This window comes from Cololabis saira, chromosome 19, assembly GCF_033807715.1.
Source record: "Cololabis saira isolate AMF1-May2022 chromosome 19, fColSai1.1, whole genome shotgun sequence".
NCBI lineage: Eukaryota > Metazoa > Chordata > Actinopteri > Beloniformes > Belonidae > Cololabis > Cololabis saira.
The window spans coordinates 904,016-925,474 of NC_084605.1; the positions used below are offsets into that span (position 1 = coordinate 904,016).

Here is a 21,459-nt window from a genome sequence, read left to right on the forward strand (position 1 = left end):
TTAGAGCTGGTAGAGGTTAGAGCTGGTAGAGGTTAGAGCTGGTAGAGGTTAGAGCTGGTAGAGACTAGAGCTGGTAGAGGTTAGAGCTGGTAGAGACTAGAGCTGGTAGAGGTTAGAGCTGGTAGAGGTTAGAGCTGGTAGAGGTTAGAGCTGGTAGAGGTTAGAGCTGGTAGAGACTAGAGCTGGTAGAGGTTAGAGCTGGTAGAGACTAGAGCTGGTAGAGACTAGAGCTGGTAGAGGTTAGAGCTGGTAGAGGTTAGAGCTGGTAGAGACTAGAGCTGGTAGAGGTTAGAGCTGGTAGAGACTAGAGCTGGTAGAGACTAGAGCTGGTAGAGGTTAGAGCTGGTAGAGGTTAGAGCTGGTAGAGGTTAGAGCTGGTAGAGGTTAGAGCTGGTAGAGGTTAGAGCTGGTAGAGGTTAGAGCTGGTAGAGACTAGAGCTGGTAGAGACTAGAGCTGGTAGAGGTTAGAGCTGGTAGAGGTTAGAGCTGGTAGAGACTAGAGCTGGTAGAGGTTAGAGCTGGTAGAGGTTAGAGCTGGTAGAGGTTAGAGCTGGTAGAGGTTAGAGCTGGTAGAGGTTAGAGCTGGTAGAGGTTAGAGCTGGTAGAGGTTAGAGCTGGTAGAGGTTAGAGCTGGTAGAGGTTAGAGCTGGTAGAGGTTAGAGCTGGTAGAGGTTAGAGCTGGTAGAGGTTAGAGCTGGTAGAGGTTAGAGCTGGTAGAGGTTAGAGCTGGGGGCGGGGCTCAACATTTCGTCTTTTATCTCGACATTTCGACTTTTTTTCTCGACATTTCGACTTTTTTTCTCGACATTTCGACTTTTTTTCTAAAACATTTCGACTTTTTTTCTCGACATTTCGACTTTTTTTCTAAAACATTTAGACTTTTTTTCTCGACATTTCGACTTTTTTCTTGACATTTCGACTTTTTTTCTTGACATTTTAACTTTTTCTTGACATTTTGACTTTTTTTCTCAACATTTTTACTTTTTTTCTTGACATTTTGACTTTTTTTCTCAACATTTTTACTTTTTTTCTTGACATTTTGACTTTTTTCCTCAACATTTTGACGTTTCGTTCTCAACATTATGACTTTTTTTCTTGACATTTTGACTTTTTTTCTCAACATTTTAACTTTTTTCTTGACATTTTGACTTTTTTTTCTTGACATTTTAACTTTTTTCTCAACATTTTAACTGTTTTCTTGACATTTCGACTTTTTTCTCGACATTTTTACTTTTTTCTCGACATTTTGACTTTGGGGCGGGACTAAAGCTGGGGTTGGGGCTAGAGGAGCTGGGGGCGGGGCTAGGACAGGGGGCGGGGCTAGAAAGGCTAGGGGCGGGGCTGGAGCTGGGGGCGGGGCTAGAGCTGGGGGCGGGGCTAGGACAGGGGGCGGGGCTAGATGGGCCGGGGACGGGGTTAGGTCTCTCCTGATTGGCCGGCTGGATATTTTAAATCTGTTTTTCTCTCCAGTTAAATCCGGACGTGAACGTTTTCCAGAGAAAGTTCGTGAACGAAGTTCGACGATGTGAAGAAATGGATCGGAAACTGAGTGAGTATTGATCCGGTATTGATCTGGTATTGATCTGTTATTGATACGTTATTGATCTGTTATTGATCTGGTATTGATCTGTTATTGATCTGTTATTGTTCTGTTATTGATCTGTGATTGATCTGGTATTGATCTGGTATTGATCTGGTATTGATCTGGTATTGATCTGGTATTGATCTGGTATTGATCTGGTATTGATCAAGTATCGATCTGTTATTGATCTGTTATTGATCTGTATTGATCTGGTATTGATCCGGTATTGATCTTGTATTGATCTGGTATTGATCTGTTATTGATCTGGTATTGATCTGTTATTGATCTGGTATTGATCTGGTTATTGATCTGGTATTGATCTGGTATTGATCCGGTATTGATCTGGTATTGATCTGTTATTGATCTGGTATTGATCTGGTTATTGATCTGTTATTGATCTGGTTATTGATCTGTTATTGAACTGGTATTGATCCGGTATTGATCTTGTATTGATCTGGTATTGATCTGGTATTGATTTGTTATTGATCTGTTATTGATCATGTATTGATCTGGTATTGATCTGTTATTGATTTGGTATTGATCTGGTATTGATCTGTTATTGATCTGTTATTGATCCGGTATTGATCTGGTATTGATCTGTTATTGATCTGGTATTGATCTGTTATTGATCTGTTATTGATCTGGAATACATCTGGTATTGATCATGTATTGATCCGGTATTGGTCTGGTATTGATCTGTTATTGATCTGGTATTGATCAGTTATTGATCTGGTATTTATCTGTTATTGATCTGGTATTGATCTGTTATTGATCTGGTATTGATCTGGTATTGATCTTTATTTAGATGTACTTGAGTATTTATTATTAATACTAATAAGTGGCCGTGGCGACCCGATCGCGACTTTAGCTTGTTAGCAAAATGCTAGCAACATTCCCGGGATTGATCCGGCGGGGGATCCTAATGCTAATGCTAACCCCCGAACAGGGTTCGTGGAGACGGAGATCAGTGCTAATCAGAATTCGAATCAGGTTTATTATTGGAAGTTTAGAAAACTGTCTTTGACTTCGGATACACCGGCGGCGACACGATGGTATTATGCGCCTGTTTTTCCAAGGGTAACACTGGGATAGGGGGGACAGGGGGGCGTTCAAGTTGAGGGAGGTGGTTATCAGTAAGTGTGTGTGTGTAGCGATGAGTCTGTGAACTTCGCTCAGAGCTGCTCTCAGCCAATGTCCTTGATGTTATCAGGCGGTTCGGTCAGTTCTGAAACAGGTCCACAGATGTTCCTGAGAGGGGAGGGTTAGTGGGGGCAGAGTCACCTTGTTTACATTCCACCAGGGAGATTGTGACCAGAGCGATCGGCCAAAAACCGCCCTGTCAAGGCCAGATTATAGAATCAACAATTATATTGAAAACAGACTCAGTAATTTTCCGTCTGCACTTCAGTCTCTGGCTCATCAATGGCGACTCCAATCAGACGAATTTGTGATCAATTCCCGCCAAGCCGAGCTTCCAACTTCTCCAAGGTCTTCTCCATCTTACCAATGAGCTCAAAGACGCTGCCAGCCTGAGATTCTGTTCAAGAATCACATCCAGCTTACGGCTTTGCTCCCCCAGCGTTAAAGTCTGAGTGTTGGTCGCCTTGCTTGATCCTTCAGCCACGTCCGGCAGCTCTGAAAGAGCCAGAACAGCTGTCGACGACTTACGCGTTTTTGTTGGTAGACCAGGAATCCCCCTCCTCCGATCAGGAGAAATCCTGCTATCATAAATCCAATTATGAAGCATCTTCAACGTCCTCGACAGACAGAATCACCAAACACAACGGATTCCAGTATTTGTAGGAATCCATTGTGTATCCGGCAAAAAACATCCCATTGGGGCAGGAGGGCTCCCTTACCCCCTGACTTCTGGTCGTAAAAATGTGGTCAATTGTGCTGAGAGACCAGTGAGGAGATCAATGCTAATGCTAATGCTAACCCCCAGGGTTCGTGGAGAAGGAGATCAATGCTAAGGCTAATGCTAACCCCCAGGGTTCGTGGAGAAGATCAATGCTAATGCTAACCCCCTAACAGGGTTTGTGGAGAAGGAGATCAGTGCTAATGCTAATGCTAATCCCCAGGGTTCGTGGAGACCAATGCTAATGCTAACCCCCTAACGGTACAGGGAGAAGGAGGTCAATGCTAACGCTAATGCTACCCCACTAACAGGGTTGGTGGAGAAGGAGATCAGTGCTAATGCTAATGCTAACCCCCTAACAGGGTTCGTGGAGAAGGAGATCAGGAAGGCCTCCCTCCCCCTGATGCTAACGCTATGCTCATGCTACCCCCAGGGTTCGTGGAGAAGGAGATCAGGAAGGCCTCCCTCCCCCTCATGCTAACGCTATGCTAATGCTACCCCCAGGGTTCGTGGAGAAGGAGATCAGGAAGGCCTCCCTCCCCCTCATGCTAACGCTATGCTAATGCTACCCCCAGGGTTCGTGGAGAAGGAGATCAGTGCTAATGCTAATGCTAACCCCCTAACAGGGTTCGTGGAGAAGGAGATCAGGAAGGCCTCCCTCCCCCTGATGCTAATGCTATGCTATGCTAACAGGGTTCGTGGAGAAGGAGATCAGGAAGGCTTCCCTCCCCCTCATGGACACCGGAGAAAACCCGGAGGTTCCGTTTCCCCGAGACATGATCGACCTGGAGGTAAAAACGATCAGGGATCAATACCGTCACTCACAGTAAACCCCGCCCCCCCAGGTTAACCTGGGGGGGCTTTCTCAACATTACGACTTTTTTTCAACATTACAACTTTTTTCTCAACATTACGACTTTTTTCTCGACAGTACGACTTTTTTCTCAACAGTACGACTTTTTTCTCAACATTACGACTTTTTTCTCGACATTACGACTTTTTTCTCAGCATTACGACTTTTTTCTCGACATTGCGACTTTTCTCAACATTTTGACTTTTTTCTCGACATTACGACTTTTTTCTCGACATTACGACTTTTTTCTCGACATTACGACTTTTTTCTCGACATTACGACTTTTTTTCTCGACATCACGACTTTTTTTCTCGACATCACGACTTTTTTTCTCGACATTACGACTTTTTTCTTGACATTTCGACTTTTTTTTCTCGACATTTTGACTTTTTTCTCGACAGTACGACTTTTTTCTCGACATTTCGACTTTTTTCTCGACATTACGACTTTTTTCTCAACAGGTCAACCCCGCCCCCCCCCCCCGGTGATTCACAGGCCCCCCCTCTCTAACCCCGCCCCTCTCTGACCCCTGCCCCCTCCTTGATTGACAGCTCTAACCCCGCCCCCCTGGTGTTTGATTGACAGGCCTCCTTTGAGAGGCTGGAGAACGTTAACCCCGCCCCCCTCATCTTTAATTGACAGCCTAACCCCGCCCCCCCCCTTTGATTGACAGGCCTCCTTTGAGAGGCTGGAGAACGTTAACCCCGCCCCCTCTCTAACCCCGCCCCCCTGGTGTTTGATTGACAGGCCTCCTTTGAGAGGCTGGAGAACGTTAACCCCGCCCCCTCTCTAACCCCGCCCCCCTGGTGTTTGATTGACAGGCCTCCTTTGAGAAGCTGGAGAACGTTAACCCCGCCCCCCCTCGTTAACCACGCCCCCTCTCCTTGATTGACAGGCCTCCTTTGAGAAGCTGGAGAACGAGCTGAAGGAAATCAACACCAACCAGGAAGCTCTGAAGAAAAACTTCCTGGAGCTGACGGAGCTGAAGCACATCCTGCACCGCACGCAGCAGTTCTTTGATGAGGTACTCGAGTATTTAGAGTACTTTAGAGTACTCTAGAGTACTCAGGAGTACTCTAGAGTACTCTGGAGTACTCAGGAGTACTCCTGTACTCACCTGTATCTATTATTTAGAGCTGACGGAGCTGAAGCACATCCTGCACCGCACGCAGCAGTTCTTTGACGAGGTACTCGAGTATTTAGAGTAATCTAGAGTACTCTAAAGTACTCTAGATTACTCTAGAGTACTCAGGAGTACTGTAGTACTGTAGTGTTTAGAGCTGACGGAGCTGAAGCACATCCTGCACCGCACGCAGCAGTTCTTTGACGAGGTACTCGAGTACTTAGAGTACTCGAGTGTACTCAGGAGTACTAAAGTATTCAGCTGTACCCGAGTATTTAGAGCTGACGGAGCTGAAGCACATCCTGCACCCTCAGGAGTACTGGTTGAGTATTCAGCTGTACTCGAGTATTCAGATGTATTTAGGTGTATTTGAGTATTTAGGAGTACGAGTACTCAGATGGATTACTAGAGTATTTATACTAATACTACTACATGAGTACTAGAGTATTTATACTAATACTACTACGTGAGTACTACAGTATTTATACTACTACTACTACTACTAAAGTACTAGAGTATTTATACTAATACTACTACGTGAGTACTAGAGTATTTATACTAATACTACTACGTGAGTACTAGAGTATTTATACTAATACTACTACGTGAGTACTAGAGTATTTATTCTAATAGTACTACATGAGTACTAGAGTATTTATACTAATACTACGTGAGTACTAGAGTATTAGTACTAATACTACGTGTCTCCACAGATGGAGGATCCAAACCTTCTGGAAGAATCCTCAGCTCTGATGGAAGGAAACGAAGGAGGACGAGGAGCCCCGCTACGCCTGGGGTGAGCGTTAGCATAGCCACCTAGCCGCTACGACTGGGGTAACTGTTAGCATAGCCGCCTAGCCGCTACGACTGGGGTGAGCTAGCATAACCGCCTAGCCGCTACGCCTGGGGTAACTGTTAGCGTAGCCACCTAGCCGCTATGACTGGGGTAACTGTTAGCATAGCCGCATAGCCGCTACGACTGGGGTAACTGTTAGCGTAGCCGCTACGACTGGGGTAACTGTTAGCATAGCCGCCTAGCCGCTACGACTGGGGTGAGCTAGCATAACCGCCTAGCCGCTACGCCTGGGGTAACTGTTAGCGTAGCCACCTAGCCGCTATGACTGGGGTAACTGTTAGCATAGCCGCATAGCCGCTACGACTGGGGTAACTGTTAGCATAGCCGCTACGACTGGGGTAACTGTTAGCGTAGCCGCCTAGCCGCTACGACTAGGGTAACTGTTAGTGTAGCCGCCTAGCTGCTACGACTGGGGTGAGCTAGCGTAGCCGCTACGACTGCGGTGACGGTTAGCATAGCCGTCGTGGTTCCGTCAAAAAAAAGGTGAAAATTCAGACACTTATTGCTCGGCCAAACTTTATTGTAGAGACATCGTTCAAACTTTCAAACACTCGGCCCGATTGGCCCTAAAGGACCGTACAACTACATCATGCTACTTATTACGGTTTTTGCGATATTTAACTTTCAATTAAAAAAAAAAAATCCATTTTATTTTGGACGCTTGTTGCTAGGCAACGGTTTATCGTACAGACAGCATTACAACAGTGAAAAACCCGGGATGCATTGTATTACAAGATATTTCAGTCTCATCATGCTAGCTATTACGGTTTTTGAGATATTCAACTATGCTCATTTTGATGCTAACGGAACTTTGGATGCTTGTTGCTCGGCAACACGATATCGCAGAGACTTCGATCCAACATTAAAAGACTTGGGACGATGTGGACTACAACCTACCAAGGTTTCATTACACTGTCGTTTACAGCTACAGAGATATCTCTCGTCTCCCGTCCGCAGGTTCCTGGCCGGGGTCACGACCTCTGACCTCTGACCTCTCCCCTCTCCGCAGGTTCGTTGCCGGGGTGATCGGCCGCGAGAGGATCCCCACCTTCGAGCGGATGCTGTGGAGAGTTTGCCGCGGGAACGTCTTCCTGAGGAAGGCGGAGATCGAGGACCCGCTGGAGGACCCGGCTACGGTGAGCACTTCCTGTAGCCACGCTCTGTTAGGATTAGCTCACACTGGTGCATTGTGGGTAATTAGCTACGTCATGATAAGGAGAGGAAGCGGTTGAGGTGGGCAGTGATGGTGGGAGATGGTTCGTACCGAGACTCCAGACCCGTGGAGTTGTACTTATTTATATCAATAACTCGTATCTGTATATCAGTTAGATTAACCGTCTCCGGTTCTCTGTCGAGAAAAAAGTCAAAATTTTGAGAAAAAAGTCGAAATGTCGAGAAAAAAGTCAAAATTTTGAGAAAAAAGTCGAAATGTCGAGAAAAAAGTCGAAATGTCGAGAAAAAAGTCAAAATTTTGAGAAAAAAGTCGAAATGTCGAGAAAAAAGTCGAAATGTCGAGAAAAAAGTCAAAATTTTGAGAAAAAAGTCGAAATGTCGAGAAAAAAGTCAAAATTTCGAGAAAAAAGTCGAGAAAAAAGTCAAAATTTCGCGAAAAAATTGAAATGTCGAGAAAAAAGTCAAAATTTTTGAGAAAAAAGTCAAAATTTCGAAAAAAAAAAAAAGTCGAAATGTCAAGAAAAAAGTCGAAATGTTGATATTAAAAAAGGAAAAAGTAAGAAAAAATTGAAAAAAGAAGAAAAAAAAGAAAAAAAAGGTCAAATATCTTTGAAAAATCTCCAGGAGCCACCAGGGCGGCGCTAAAGAGCTGCGGGTTGTCGACACTTGAGTTAGTTAAACCGTCTCTGGTTCTCTGTAAACTGGACTTATTTAAACCGGTTCCGGTTCTCTGTAAATCAGTTAGTTAAACTCTCTCCGGTTAAGTTAAACCGGTTCCGGTTCTCTCCAGGGGGACCAGGTCCACAAGTCCGTCTTCATCATCTTCTTCCAGGGAGACCAGCTGAAGAACCGGGTGAAGAAGATCTGTGAGGGGTGAGTTTAACCACCGATTCATATCAATGGAGGTTTGAGTTTAACCACCGATTCATATCAATGGAGGTTTGAGTTTAACCACCGATTCATATCAATGGAGGTTTGAGTTTAACCGGCCACCGATTCATATCAATGGAGGGGTGAGTTTAACCGGCCACCGATTCATTTCAATGGAGGTTTGAGTTTAACCGGCCACCGATTCATTTCAATGGAGGTTTGAGTTTAACCGGCCACCGATTCATTTCAATGGAGGTTTGAGTTTAACCGGCCACCGATTCATATCAATGGAGGTTTGAGTTTAACCGGCCACCGATTCATTTCAATGGAGGTTTGAGTTTAACCGGCCACCGATTCATATCAATGGAAGTTTGAGTTTAACCGGCCACAGATTCATATCAATGGAGGTTTGAGTTTAACCGCCCACCAATTCATATCAATGGAGGGGTGAGTTTAACCGGCCACCGATTCATATCAATGGAGGTTTGAGTTTAACCGGCCACCGATTCATATCAATGGAGGTTTGAGTTTAACCACCGATTCATATCAATGGAGGTTTGAGTTTAACCGGCCACCGATTCATATCAATGGAGGTTTGAGTTTAACCGGCCACCGATTCATATCAATGGAGGTTTGAGTTTAACCACCGATTCATATCAATGGAGGTTTGAGTTTAACCACCGATTCATATCAATGGAGGTTTGAGTTTAACCGGCCACCGATTCATATCAATGGAGGTTTGAGTTTAACCGGCCACCGATTCATATCAATGGAAGTTTGAGTTTAACCGGCCACCGATTCATATCAATGGAGGTTTGAGTTTAACCACCGATTCATATCAATGGAGGTTTGAGTTTAACCGGCCACCGATTCATATCAATGGAGGTTTGAGTTTAACCGGCCACCGATTCATATCAATGGAGGGGTGAGTTTAACCGGCCCCCGATTGATATCAATGGAGGTTTGAGTTTAACCACCGATTCATATCAATGGAGGTTTGAGTTTAACCACCGATTCATATCAATGGAGGTTTGAGTTTAACCGGCCACCGATTCATATCAATGGAGGTTTGAGTTTAACCGGCCACCGATTCATATCAATGGAGGGGTGAGTTTAACCGGCCACCGATTCATATCAATGGAGGTTTGAGTTTAACCACCGATTCATATCAATGGAGGTTTGAGTTTAACCGGCCACCGATTCATATCAATGGAGGTTTGAGTTTAACCGGCCACCGATTCATATCAATGGAGGTTTGAGTTTAACCGGCCACCGATTCATATCAATGGAAGTTTGAGTTTAACCGGCCACCGATTCATATCAATGGAAGTTTGAGTTTAACCGGCCACCGATTCATATCAATGGAAGTTTGAGTTTAACCGGCCACCGATTCATATCAATGGAGGTTTGAGTTTAACCGGGCACCGATTGATATCAATGGAAGTTTGAGTTTAACCACCGATTGATATCAATGGAGGTTTGAGTTTAACCGGCCACCGATTCATATCAATGGAGGTTTGAGTTTAACCGGCCACCGATTCATATCAATGGAGGTTTGAGTTTAACCGCCCACCGATTCATATCAATGGAGGTTTGAGTTTAACCGGCCACCGATTGATTTCAATGGAGGTTTGAGTTTAACCGGCGACCGATTCATATCAATGGAGGTTTGAGTTTAACCGGCCACCGATTGATTTCAATGGAGGTTTGAGTTTAACCGGCGACCGATTCATATCAATGGAGGTTTGAGTTTAACCACCGATTCATATCAATGGAGGTTTGGAGATGAGAGTTTTACGTGACTGGGGGGACGAACAAGTTTAGCATCGTCTTTAGTGTAAAAGCCTTGGTGACGGTTTAAGGCTGTCATGGTTAGCTTTTAGCGGTTAGCTGTTAGCTTCTCTCCCTCCCCAGGTTCCGGGCCTCCCTCTATCTGTTAGCGGTTAGCCGTTAGCTGTGCTATCTCCCCAAGTCCCGGGCCTCCCTCTATCCTGTGATTAGCGGTTAGCGGTTAGCTCTCTCTCTCTCTCCCCAGGTTCCGGGCCTCCCTCTATCTGTTAGCGGTTAGCTGTTAGCTCTCTCTCTCTCTCCCCAGGTTCCGGGCCTCCCTCTATCTGTTAGCGGTTAGCGGTTAGCTCTCTCTCTCTCTCTCCCCAGGTTCCGGGCCTCCCTCTATCCTGTGATTAGCGGTTAGCTGTTAGCTCTCTCTCTCTCTCCCCAGGTTCCGGGCCTCCCTCTATCCTGTGATTAGCGGTTAGCTGTTAGCTCTCTCTCTCTCTCCCCAGGTTCCGGGCCTCCCTCTATCCTGTGATTAGCGGTTAGCTGTTAGCTCTCTCTCTCCCCAGGTTCCGGGCCTCCCTCTATCCTGTGATTAGCGGTTAGCTCTCTCTCTCTCTCCCCAGGTTCCGGGCCTCCCTCTATCCGTGTCCGGAGACGCCTCAGGAGAGGAAGGAGATGCTGGCGGGAGTCAACAGTCGTATCGACGACCTGCAGATGGTGAGAGGACACGCTAACCCTGCTAACCCTGCTAACCCCCATAACCCTGCTAACGCTGCTAACCCCCATAACCCTTACGCTAACCCCAACCACTAGCCCCAAACCCCAACCTTAAGCTGCCAACACTAGCCTTATGCTCTAACCATAACCCCAAACCCCAATCCTAACCCCTAACCCTAATGTTTTTGAGAAAGACTTACACCTTACAGAAACCTGTTTTTTTTATTTACAACTTCATCCGACAAATGAGAAACATAATTATAGAACTAGACAGGCCTCAGCAAACAACTTCACCTTGCCTTTACCGAGAACCAACGCACTCTTCAGGTCTGTTATGTATAGGGCTGTAGCTCACTGGAACAGTCTCCCCCCACACTTGATTTCAACCACAGGAATGGCTAGTTTCAAAATTAAACTGAGAGAAGGTGTTTCAACATAATATTATGTTACAATAGTCTATTAGAAAACTACGTTAAGGGAATCCATTCATGTTAATATTTCTATCAATCAGGTTACTTATTAATTTACATTGTAGTCGGTTCATTACATTCTACTCTGTAATTTACATTAATTTGCATTGTATTATTCAATGTTCATATTATTATTAGTAGTAGTATTATTTAATGTTCATATGCACTGAGAAATTCATGTATATATTTTCAGGTTAATTGATCCATGTAATTCTTTGTATAAATGCTGTATTGTTGATTAATTGTTTGATTTAATGTGGACCCCAGGAAGAATAGTCTTCATATTTATGCGGACTAATGGGGATCCAATAAATAATAAACAATAAACAAACAATAAACCCTAAGCTTAACCTTAAGCCCTAACACTAAAACTAACCCCTAAAAGTTGGACCGGGTTGCCCGGCCGATGGACTGTTGTCCTTCTGTTCCCTTAAGGAGACAGACTTTTTCCCCCCACCCCAACCCTACTAACCTTAACCCCAAAACTAACCCAACCCAATCTCCCTAACCCTAAGCCTTATTCTCTAACCACAACCCCAACCCATAACCCAAAACTCCTAACCTTAAGCTGCCAACCCTAATCCTTATACCCTAACCCCTAAACCCTAACCCTAACCTTAAGCTGCCAACCCCAACCCTAAGCACTATGCCCTGACCCCTAAACCCTAACTATAACCCTAACCCCTTAACTCTGGTTAACTGATGTCTCAGTAAAGGAGCTTGTTGGTTAATTGTTGGTTAACTGATATTTGATCTTTGACCTCAGACGACCTTGTTCCTGATGTGTTTATTGTTGGAGCGGCAGCAGAACTTTCTCACCAGTAATTCCTCCGAGCTTTGGCAGCGTTTGTTCTGCAGCTGCAACAATTAACAAAAGGGAAATGAATCAAACTGCAGACAGGAAGTGTTTGTTCAGGCTGCTCTTTGTGAGACGGAGTTCACACTCGTAACCTCGGAGTCCTCGTTGCTGCTCAGCTTTTCCATGACGCCTGGAAACAAGCCGTTCTTCTGCACACGTGCAAAGATTCACACAGAAAATCACTCAGAAAAATCACACATTCACACGTCAACATGGCATCAATCAGGCGAACTAAGACTTCCCACGGAGGTTCCTGACCTGTAGGAGACAGAAAATACCAATCGCTGCAGCTTTCAGCACTTCTTTTATTTTATCAAGGTATTTTTATTTTTAGGGCCCAAGCGCTGACAGTGCGAGGGCCCTGTTGTATCTGTAGCAATTGCTCTTTTCCTAATTTTTCTTCTCTTTTTTCCCCTAAACGTGCCCCAAAAGTCACCAAATTTTGCACCAGTTTGGCGCCTGGCGAAAAAATGTGATTTTGAGATAAAAGTCGAGGAAAAAGTCAAAATTTTAAGAAAAAAGTTGAGAAAAGTCGAGATTTTGAGAAAAAAGTTGAGAAAAAAGTCGAAATCTTTAGAAAAAAGTTGAGAAAAAAGTCAAAATTTTGAGAAAGTCGAAATTTTTAGAAAAGAGTCGAAATTTTGAGAAAAAAGTCGAAATCTTTCGAAAAAAGACGGAATTTTTTTTAAAAAGTAGAGCTTTTTAGAAAAAAGTAGAGCTTTTTAGAAAAAAGTAGAGCTTTTTAGAAAAAAGTCGAAATCTTTAGAAAAAAGTCGAAATTTTTAGAAAAAAGTCAAAATTATTTAGAAGAGTCGAAATTTTGAGAAAAATGTCGAAATTTTTAGAGAAAAGTCACAATTTTGAGAAAAAAGTAGAAATTTTTAGAAAGAAGACGGAATTTTTAGAAAAAAGTCGAAATCTTGAGAAAGTCGAAATTATTGAGAAAAGAGTCAAAATTTCTGGAAAAAGGTTGACATTTTGAGAAAAAAGTTGAGAGAAAAGTCGAAATTTTGAGAAAAAAACGGGTCTGCCCCCCCAGGTCCTGAACCTGACCGAGGACCTGAGATCCTGATTCTAACCCGGGTCTGTTTCCTGCAGGTCCTGAACCAGACGGAGGACCTGAGACCCTGATTGTTTGATCCAGAACCTGACCCGGGTCTGTCCCTGTCCCCCCAGGTCCTGAACCAGACCGAGGATTTATGAGATGCTGTTTGACCCGGGTCTGTCCCTGTTTCCTGCAGGTCCTGAACCAGACGGAGGATCACCGCCAGCGGGTCCTCCAGGCCGCCTCCAAGACCATGCGGGTCTGGTTCATCAAGGTGAGGAAGATGAAGGCCATTTACCACACGCTGAACCTCTGCAACATCGACGTCACGCAGAAGTGTCTGATCGCAGAGGTCTGGTGCCCGGTGTCGGACCTGGACTCCATCCAGTTCGCCCTGCGGAGAGGAACGGTGAGTCTGTCTCCCAAGTTTGGACCAAGTTTGGACCAAGTTTGACCAAGTTTGGACTAAGTTTGACCAAGTTTGACCAAGTTTGGACCAAGTTTGACCAAGTTTGGACTAAGTTTGACCAAGTTTGACCAAGTTTGGACCAACTTTGAGCAAGTTTGAGCAAGTTTGGACCAAGTTTGACCAAGTTTGGACTAAGTTTGACCAAGTTTGAGCAAGTTTGACCAAGTTTGAGCAACTTTGAGCAAGTTTGACCAAGTTTGAGCAAGTTTGAGCAAGTTTGACCAAGTTTGGACCAAGTTTGACCAAGTTTGAGCAAGTTTGACCAAGTTTGAGCAACTTTGAGCAAGTTTGACCAAGTTTGGACCAAGTTTGACCAAGTTTGAGCAAGTTTGACCAAGTTTGAGCAACTTTGAGCAAGTTTGACCAAGTTTGGACCAAGTTTGAGCAAGTTTGAGCAAGTTTGACCAAGTTTGACCAAGTCTGGACCAAGTTTGGACCAAGTTTGAGCAAGTTTGAGCAAGTTTGAGCAAGTTTGAGCAAGTTTGACCAAGTTTGGACCAAGTTTGACCAAGTTTGAGCAAGTTTGACCAAGTTTGAGCAACTTTGAGCAAGTTTGACCAAGTTTGGACCAAGTTTGAGCAAGTTTGAGCAAGTTTGAGCAAGTTTGGACCAAGTTTGAGCAAGTTTGACCAAGTTTGAGCAACTTTGAGCAAGTTTGAGCAAGTTTGAGCAAGTTTGAGCAAGTTTGACCAAGTTTGGACCAAGTTTGAGCAAGTTTGAGCAAGTTTGACCAAGTTTGAGCAACTTTGAGCAAGTTTGACCAAGTTTGGACCAAGTTTGAGCAAGTTTGAGCAAGTTTGAGCAAGTTTGGACCAAGTTTGAGCAAGTTTGACCAAGTTTGAGCAACTTTGAGCAAGTTTGAGCAAGTTTGAGCAAGTTTGAGCAAGTTTGGACCAAGTTTGACCAAGTTTGGACCAAGTTTGACCAAGTTTGACCAAGTTTGAGAAGTTTGAGCAAGTTTGAGCAAGTTTGACCAAGTCTGGACCAAGTTTGACCAAGTTTGATCAAGTTTGAGCAACTTTGAGCAAGTTTGAGCAAGTTTGGACCAAGTTTGACCAAGTTTGACCAAGTTTGAGCAACTTTGAGCAAGTTTGACCAAGTTTGGACCAAGTTTGACCAAGTTTGACCAAGTTTGACCAAGTTTGACCAAGTTTGGACCAAGTTTGAGCAAGTTTGACCAAGTTTGACCAAGTCTGGACCAAGTTTGACCAAGTTTGATCAAGTTTGACCAAGTTTGACCAACTTTGAGCAAGTTTGACCAAGTCTGGACCAAGTTTGAGCAAGTTTGACCAAGTTTGACCAAGTTTGGACCAAGTTTGAGCAAGTTTGAGCAAGTTTGAGCAAGTTTGACCAAGTTTGGACCAAGTTTGAGCAAGTTTGACCAAGTTTGACCAAGTTTGATCAAGTTTGAGCAAGTTTGAGCAAGTTTGAGCAAGTTTGGACCAAGTTTGACCAAGTTTGAGCAAGTTTGAGCAAGTTTGACCAAGTTTGGACCAAGTTTGACCAAGTTTGAGCAAGTTTGAGCAAGTTTGACCAAGTTTGACCAAGTTTGATCAAGTTTGAGCAAGTTTGACCAAGTTTGGACCAAGTTTGACCAAGTTTGACCAAGTTTGACCAAGTTTGACCAAGTTTGGACCAAGTTTGAGCAAGTTTGACCAAGTTTGACCAAGTCTGGACCAAGTTTGACCAAGTTTGAGCAAGTTTGACCAAGTTTGACCAACTTTGAGCAAGTTTGACCAAGTCTGGACCAAGTTTGAGCAAGTTTGACCAAGTTTGACCAAGTTTGGACCAAGTTTGAGCAAGTTTGAGCAAGTTTGAGCAAGTTTGACCAAGTTTGGACCAAGTTTGAGCAAGTTTGACCAAGTTTGACCAAGTTTGATCAAGTTTGAGCAAGTTTGAGCAAGTTTGAGCAAGTTTGGACCAAGTTTGACCAAGTTTGAGCAAGTTTGAGCAAGTTTGACCAAGTTCTAAATCAAGTAATTAGAGTAATTAGAGTAATTAGAACCAGATACTGTGATTATAAATCGAGCTACAACAAGGTGATTCAACGGCAGCGACAGAAGTAACGCCGTGGTTTTGTTCTGCTGATAGTAGGGCTGGGCGATTTTGGACAAAAATAAAATCCAGATTTTTTTTCTCTGAAAACCCGATTTTTGATTTCGATTTTTTTGGTAAAACTACAAAAGACAATGGAATAAATTGTTTCAAATATTTTATCTTTATTTTTAAAGAAAAATAGCAAACAAATTTCCCTATTGGGAATGAAGTGCAACTGAAAGATCCTGTAAATCCTCCTTGAGTTTAGTAAAGTGACAACATTTACCATTTTCTTGACCAAACAAAGACGACTAGACGAGCTCCGTCTGTAATGCAGCTGCAAACAAGGAAAATCCATTTTCCCATTTTCCTTTTTTCCTTTTTTTTAACATCGTCTTGATTAATAAATCTGATTTAGATTTAAAATCGATTAATCGCACAGCCCTATCTGACAGAAGTAACTCCCAGGTTTTGTAACGCCGTGTTTTTGTAACGCCGTGTTTCCTTCGCCAGGAGAGGAGCGGCTCCACCGTCCCCTCCATCCTCAACAGGATGCAGACCAAACAGACCCCGCCCACTTTCAACAAGACCAACAAGTTCACGTCGGGATTCCAGAACATCGTGGACGCCTACGGCATCGGGAACTACCGGGAGATCAACCCAGGTACCGTTAGCATAGCTGTAGCCTAGCTGGAACTAGCGGGAGATCAACCCAGGTACCGTTAGCCTAGCTGTAGCCTAGCTGGAACTAGCGGGAGATCAACCCAGGTACCGTTAGCCTAGCTGTAGCCTAGCTGGAACTAGCGGGAGATCAACCCAGGTACCGTTAGCCTAGCCTAGCCTACGGCATCGGGAACTACCGGGAGATCAACCCAGGTACCGTTAGCCTAGCTGTAGCCTAGCTGGAACTACCGGGAGATCAACCCAGGTACCGTTAGCCTAGCTGTAGCCTAGCTGGAACTACCGGGAGATCAACCCAGGTACCGTTAGCCTAGCTGTAGCCTAGCTGGAACTACCGGGAGATCAACCCAGGTACCGTTAGCCTAGCTGTAGCCTAGCTGGAACTAGCGGGAGATCAACCCAGGTACCGTTAGCCTAGCCTAGCCTACGGCATCGGGAACTACCGGGAGATCAACCCAGGTACCGTTAGCCTAGCTGTAGCCTAGCTGGAACTAGCGGGAGATGAACCCAGGTACCGTTAGCCTAGCTGTAGCCTACGGCATCGGGAACTACCGGGAGATCAACCCAGGTACCGTTAGCCTAGCCTAGCCTACGGCATCGGGAACTACCGGGAGATCAACCCAGGTACCGGTTCCTGTTCCCTTAATGCTAGCGTAGCTGGAGTCTCTGCTAACGTTAGCGTAGCTGGAGTCTCTGCTAACGTTAGCATAGCTGGAGTCTCTGAAAAACGTCAACATTTTGAGAAAAAAATCGAGAAAAGTCAAAATTTTGAGATAAAAGTAGAGAAAAAAGTCGAAATCTTTAAAAAAAAAAGTAACACTTTTGAGAAAAAAGTCAAGAAAATTCGAAATTTTGAGAAAAAAGTCAAAATTTTGAGAAAACAGTTAAGAAAAGTCAAAATTTTGAGAAGAAAGTCGAAATTTAAAGAAAAAAGTTGAGAAAAGTCGAAATTTTGAGATAAAACTCAAGAAAAAAGTCGGAATTTTGAGAAAAAAGTCAAAATTTTGAGAAAAAAGTCAAAATTTTAGCCTAGCTGTAGCCTACGGCATCGGGAACTACCGGGAGATCAACCCAGGTCTGGTACCGGTCTAACTAGCGTTAAATAGGAAATAGCCAAGTCATTTTATCAATTAATTTTCTTTTCTTAAACATCTAGCTGGTTTTTCCTCTAGAGTTGACATTAGTCACATGACTCACGTCATGGAATCATTTATGTAGAGTTGTAGAATAAATAGTTATTGTCAAAAGTAAATTATTATCGCCTGTTAATGGAGTTTTCTCAATCACAAAAAATAAATTAAAGTCTTTTTTCAAAGAAATTCGTTTTTTTTTCTTCTTTCTATTTTTTCTTCACCCAAAAATAAATTAAATTTTTTTTCATTTTCTTCTTTCTTTTCTTTCTTCACCCCCCAAAAAATAAGTTTTTTTTCATTTTCTTTCTTTTTTCACAAAAAATAAATTTATATATATATATATATATATATATATATATATATAAATAAATATATATAATAATGCCTTAACATTAGCGTAGCTGTAGCGTGTGCTAAACTTGTTCCTCTCGTTAGCGGTAGCCGCGGCTAACCTCCTTCTCTCCTCAGCTCCCTACGTTAGCGGTAGCCGCGGCTAACCTCCCTCTCTCCACAGCTCCCTACACCATCGTTAGCGGTAGCCGCGGCTAACCTCCTTCTCTCCTCAGCTTCCTACACCATCGTTAGCGGTAGCCGCGGCTAACTTCCCTCTCTCCACAGCTCCCTACACCATCATCACCTTCCCCTTCCTGTTTGCCGTCATGTTCGGGGACATGGGCCACGGGCTGCTCATGACCTGCGCCGCGCTGTACCTGGTGCTGCGGGAGAGCCGGCTGGTAGCGCAGAAGAGCGACAACGAGGTAGGCTAACGGCTAACGGTGGACGGCCCCGCCGGGGGGGGGGTTATATTGAACGAATGAATGAATGAATGAATAGCCTTTATTCAGGGAGGGTTAGTGGGGGCAGAGCCACCTTGTTTACATTCCACCAGGGAGATTGTGACCAGAGTGATCGGCCAAAACCGCCCTGTCAAGGCCAGATTATAGAATCAACAATTGTATGAAAGAACAGACAGACTCAGTAATTTTCCATCTGCCTTCAGTCTCTGGTTCATCAATGGTGACTCCAAACAGACGAATTTGTGATCATTTCCGTCAAGCCGAGCTTCCAACTTCTCCAAGGTCTTCTCCATCTTACCAATGAGCTCAAAGACGCCGCCAGCCTGAGATTCTGTTCAAGAATCACATCCAGCTTACGGCTTTGCTCCCCCAACGTTAAAGTCTGAGTGTTGATCACCTTGCTTGATCCTTCAGCCACGTCCAGCAGCTCTGAAAGAGCCAGAACAGCTGTCGACCACTTACGCGTTTGTCGGTAGACCAGGAATCCCCCTCCTCCAATCAGGAGAAATCCTGCTATCATAAATCCAATTATGAAGCATCTTCAACGTCCTCGACAGACAGAATCTTGAGACACAACGGTTTCCAATATTTGTATCCAGCAAAAAACATCCCATCGGGGCAGGAGGGCTCCCTTACCCCCTGACTTCTCGTCGCAAAAATTTGGTCAATTGTGCTGAGAGACCAGTTAATCAATTCCATGATTGTAGAGTTTGGGAGGAGTGAAAAGAAGAGACTCTGAAGACGAGACAAACAAAAGCAGTAGCAGGACAGATTGATAAGGGAGAGAGCAGAAAAAGCGTCCGCCTTCGCCGAGAGCCGGAAGAAGAAAGATATTGTTAATATTAGAACAAGAAACTGCGATTCTTAATGGAGCTATTAAAGCCGGAAGATGCGCCGGCCGGTTCCGATGCTAACGCTAACCCTGATGTTTCCCCCCCAGATGTTTAGCATGGTGTTCGCCGGCCGCTACATCATCCTGCTAATGGGCGTGTTCTCCGTCTACACCGGCCTGATCTACAACGACTGTTTCTCCAAATCCCTGAACATGTTCGGCTCCGGCTGGAGCGTCCGGCCCATGTACGGCCCGCGGGGCGCTAACTGGACGTAAGTAGCTCCTGTACGGCCCGCGGGGCGCTAACTGGACGTAAGTAGCTCCTGTACGGCCCGCGGGGCGCTAACTGGACGTAAGTAGCTCCTGTACGGCCCGCGGGGCGCTAACTGGACGTAAGTAGCTCCTGTACGGCCCGCGGGGCGCTAACTGGACGTAAGTAGCTCCTGTACGGCCCGCGGGGCGCTAACTGGACGTAAGTAGCTCCTGTACGGCCCGCGGGGCGCTAACTGGACGTAAGTACGTCAAAATGTTGAGAAAAAAAGTGAAAATTTTGTGAAAAAAGCAAAAATGTCGAGAAAAAAGGTTGAGAAAAAAAGTCGAAATGTTGAGTAAAAAAGTCAAAATTTTGTGAAAAAAGTCAAAATGTCGAGAAAAAAAGTCAAAATTTTGAGAAAAAAATCAAAATTTTTAGAAAAAAGCCAAAAGGTCGAGAAAAAAGTCGAAATGTTGAGAAAAATGTTGTGCGGCCCGCGGGGCTCTAACTGGACGTGAGTAGCTCATGCTAGATGCCAAAAAGCAAAAAAAAAGGTTAAAATTCGGACGCTTATTGCTCGGCCGAACTTTATCGTAGAGACATCGTTCAAATTTACAAACACTCGGCCCGATTGGCTCTAACGGACCATACAACCTCATCATGCTAATTATTACAGTTTTTGCGATATTTAACTTTCAATTTAAACAAAAAATTTCAATTTTATTTTGGACGCTTGTTGCTAGGCAACGGTTTATCGTACAGACATCATTACAACAATGAAAAACCCGGGACGCGTTGTACTACAACATATTTTAGTCTCATCATGCTAGCTATTACGCTTTTTGAGATATTCAACTATGCTAATTTTGATGCGAAAAATTTGATTTTTAATGGTTTGCATTAATGGGCGTGGCCTAACGGCTCAACAGCGCCCCCTAGAAAACTTCGGTTTGACGTACATGCACGAAAATCGGTACACACCTGTATCATGTCACAACTTAAAGAAAAGTCTCTTGGCGCCATGGCCCAAACCGAACAGGAAGTCGGCCATTTTGAATTAATCGTGTCATTTTGGCGCAATTTTATGCCATTTTCACGTGTCAACTCCTCCTAGCAGGATCGTCAATTTCACAAAAGACGTTAATGATGAAAAGTCAAAATCGTGAGTTTTGGTGAAATGGCGTGGCCGTGGCGCCGCGTCAAACTTCAACGCTAAACAGGAAGTGATACTAGTAGCTGATTGGCCGACATGTGATTCCTATTTTCTGTTTTAACTTTTGAATAGTTTGACATAAAGACTCGTGGGTGGTGTCATCTGACTCAGTATTGAGTCCTTGACCATAATTGCTGCAAATTAGCCCCGCCCCTTCTTCTGATTGGTCCATATTTGATAGTTTTCCTATTTTCTGTAATAACTTTTGAATGGTTTGACATAAAGACTCATGGTGGAGTCATTGGACTCGGTTTTGAGTCCTTGACCTTTATTGGCCTGAGTGATAGTTCCTACTTTCCTTGACCTTTATTGGTGAGAATTGCACGCGCGAGGGCCCGTTCATCGCTATTTGCAGCTTTAATTTTATTATTATTATTATTGTTATTATTATTATTATTATTATTATTATTATTATTATTATTATTATTATTGTTATTATTATTATTATTATTATTATTATTATTATTATTGTTATTATTATTATTATTGTTATTATTATTATTATTATTATTATTATTATTATTATTGTTATTATTATTATTATTATTATTATTATTATTATTATTATTATTATTATTATTGTTATTATTATTATTATTATTATTATTGTTATTATTATTATTATTATTATTGTTATTATTATTATTATTATTATTATTATTATTATTATTATTATTATTATTATTATTATTATTATTATTATTATTTTAATTCTTCTTCTCTTTGTTTCTCTGGTGTCTCAGGGCCGAGACGCTGGACGGGAACTCCGTCCTCCAGTTGGACCCGGCGGTCCCGGGCGTCTTCGGGGGACCGTACCCGCTGGGAATCGACCCGGTAACCGAGACAAACTTCTTCTTTT

At 43.6% G+C, this 21,459-nt stretch overlaps 1 protein-coding gene across 6 annotated transcripts in view; it reads left to right on the top strand.

Moving 5' to 3' along the window:
- The window catches only part of atp6v0a1b (ATPase H+ transporting V0 subunit a1b), a 47,306-nt gene that overhangs the window by 7,495 nt on the left and 18,352 nt on the right, over window positions 1-21,459 (top strand). For 4 of the 6 annotated variants that reach the window (XM_061709294.1, XM_061709295.1, XM_061709298.1 and 1 more), the window contains 12 exons: window positions 1,471-1,549; window positions 4,134-4,231; window positions 5,189-5,317; window positions 6,130-6,212; window positions 7,282-7,408; window positions 8,236-8,318; window positions 10,718-10,811; window positions 13,382-13,594; window positions 16,205-16,355; window positions 18,124-18,263; window positions 19,243-19,406; window positions 21,344-21,434. In XM_061709294.1, the coding sequence (XP_061565278.1) occupies window positions 1,471-1,549; window positions 4,134-4,231; window positions 5,189-5,317; window positions 6,130-6,212; window positions 7,282-7,408; window positions 8,236-8,318; window positions 10,718-10,811; window positions 13,382-13,594; window positions 16,205-16,355; window positions 18,124-18,263; window positions 19,243-19,406; window positions 21,344-21,434 (1,452 nt within the window). Of the gene's footprint in view, window positions 1-1,470; window positions 1,550-4,133; window positions 4,232-5,188; window positions 5,318-5,576; window positions 5,625-6,129; window positions 6,213-6,601; window positions 6,611-7,281; window positions 7,409-8,235; window positions 8,319-10,717; window positions 10,812-13,381; window positions 13,595-16,204; window positions 16,356-18,123; window positions 18,264-19,242; window positions 19,407-21,343; window positions 21,435-21,459 lie in introns of those variants that run through there. The other 2 variants (XM_061709297.1, XM_061709299.1) reach the window with 2 other exon arrangements.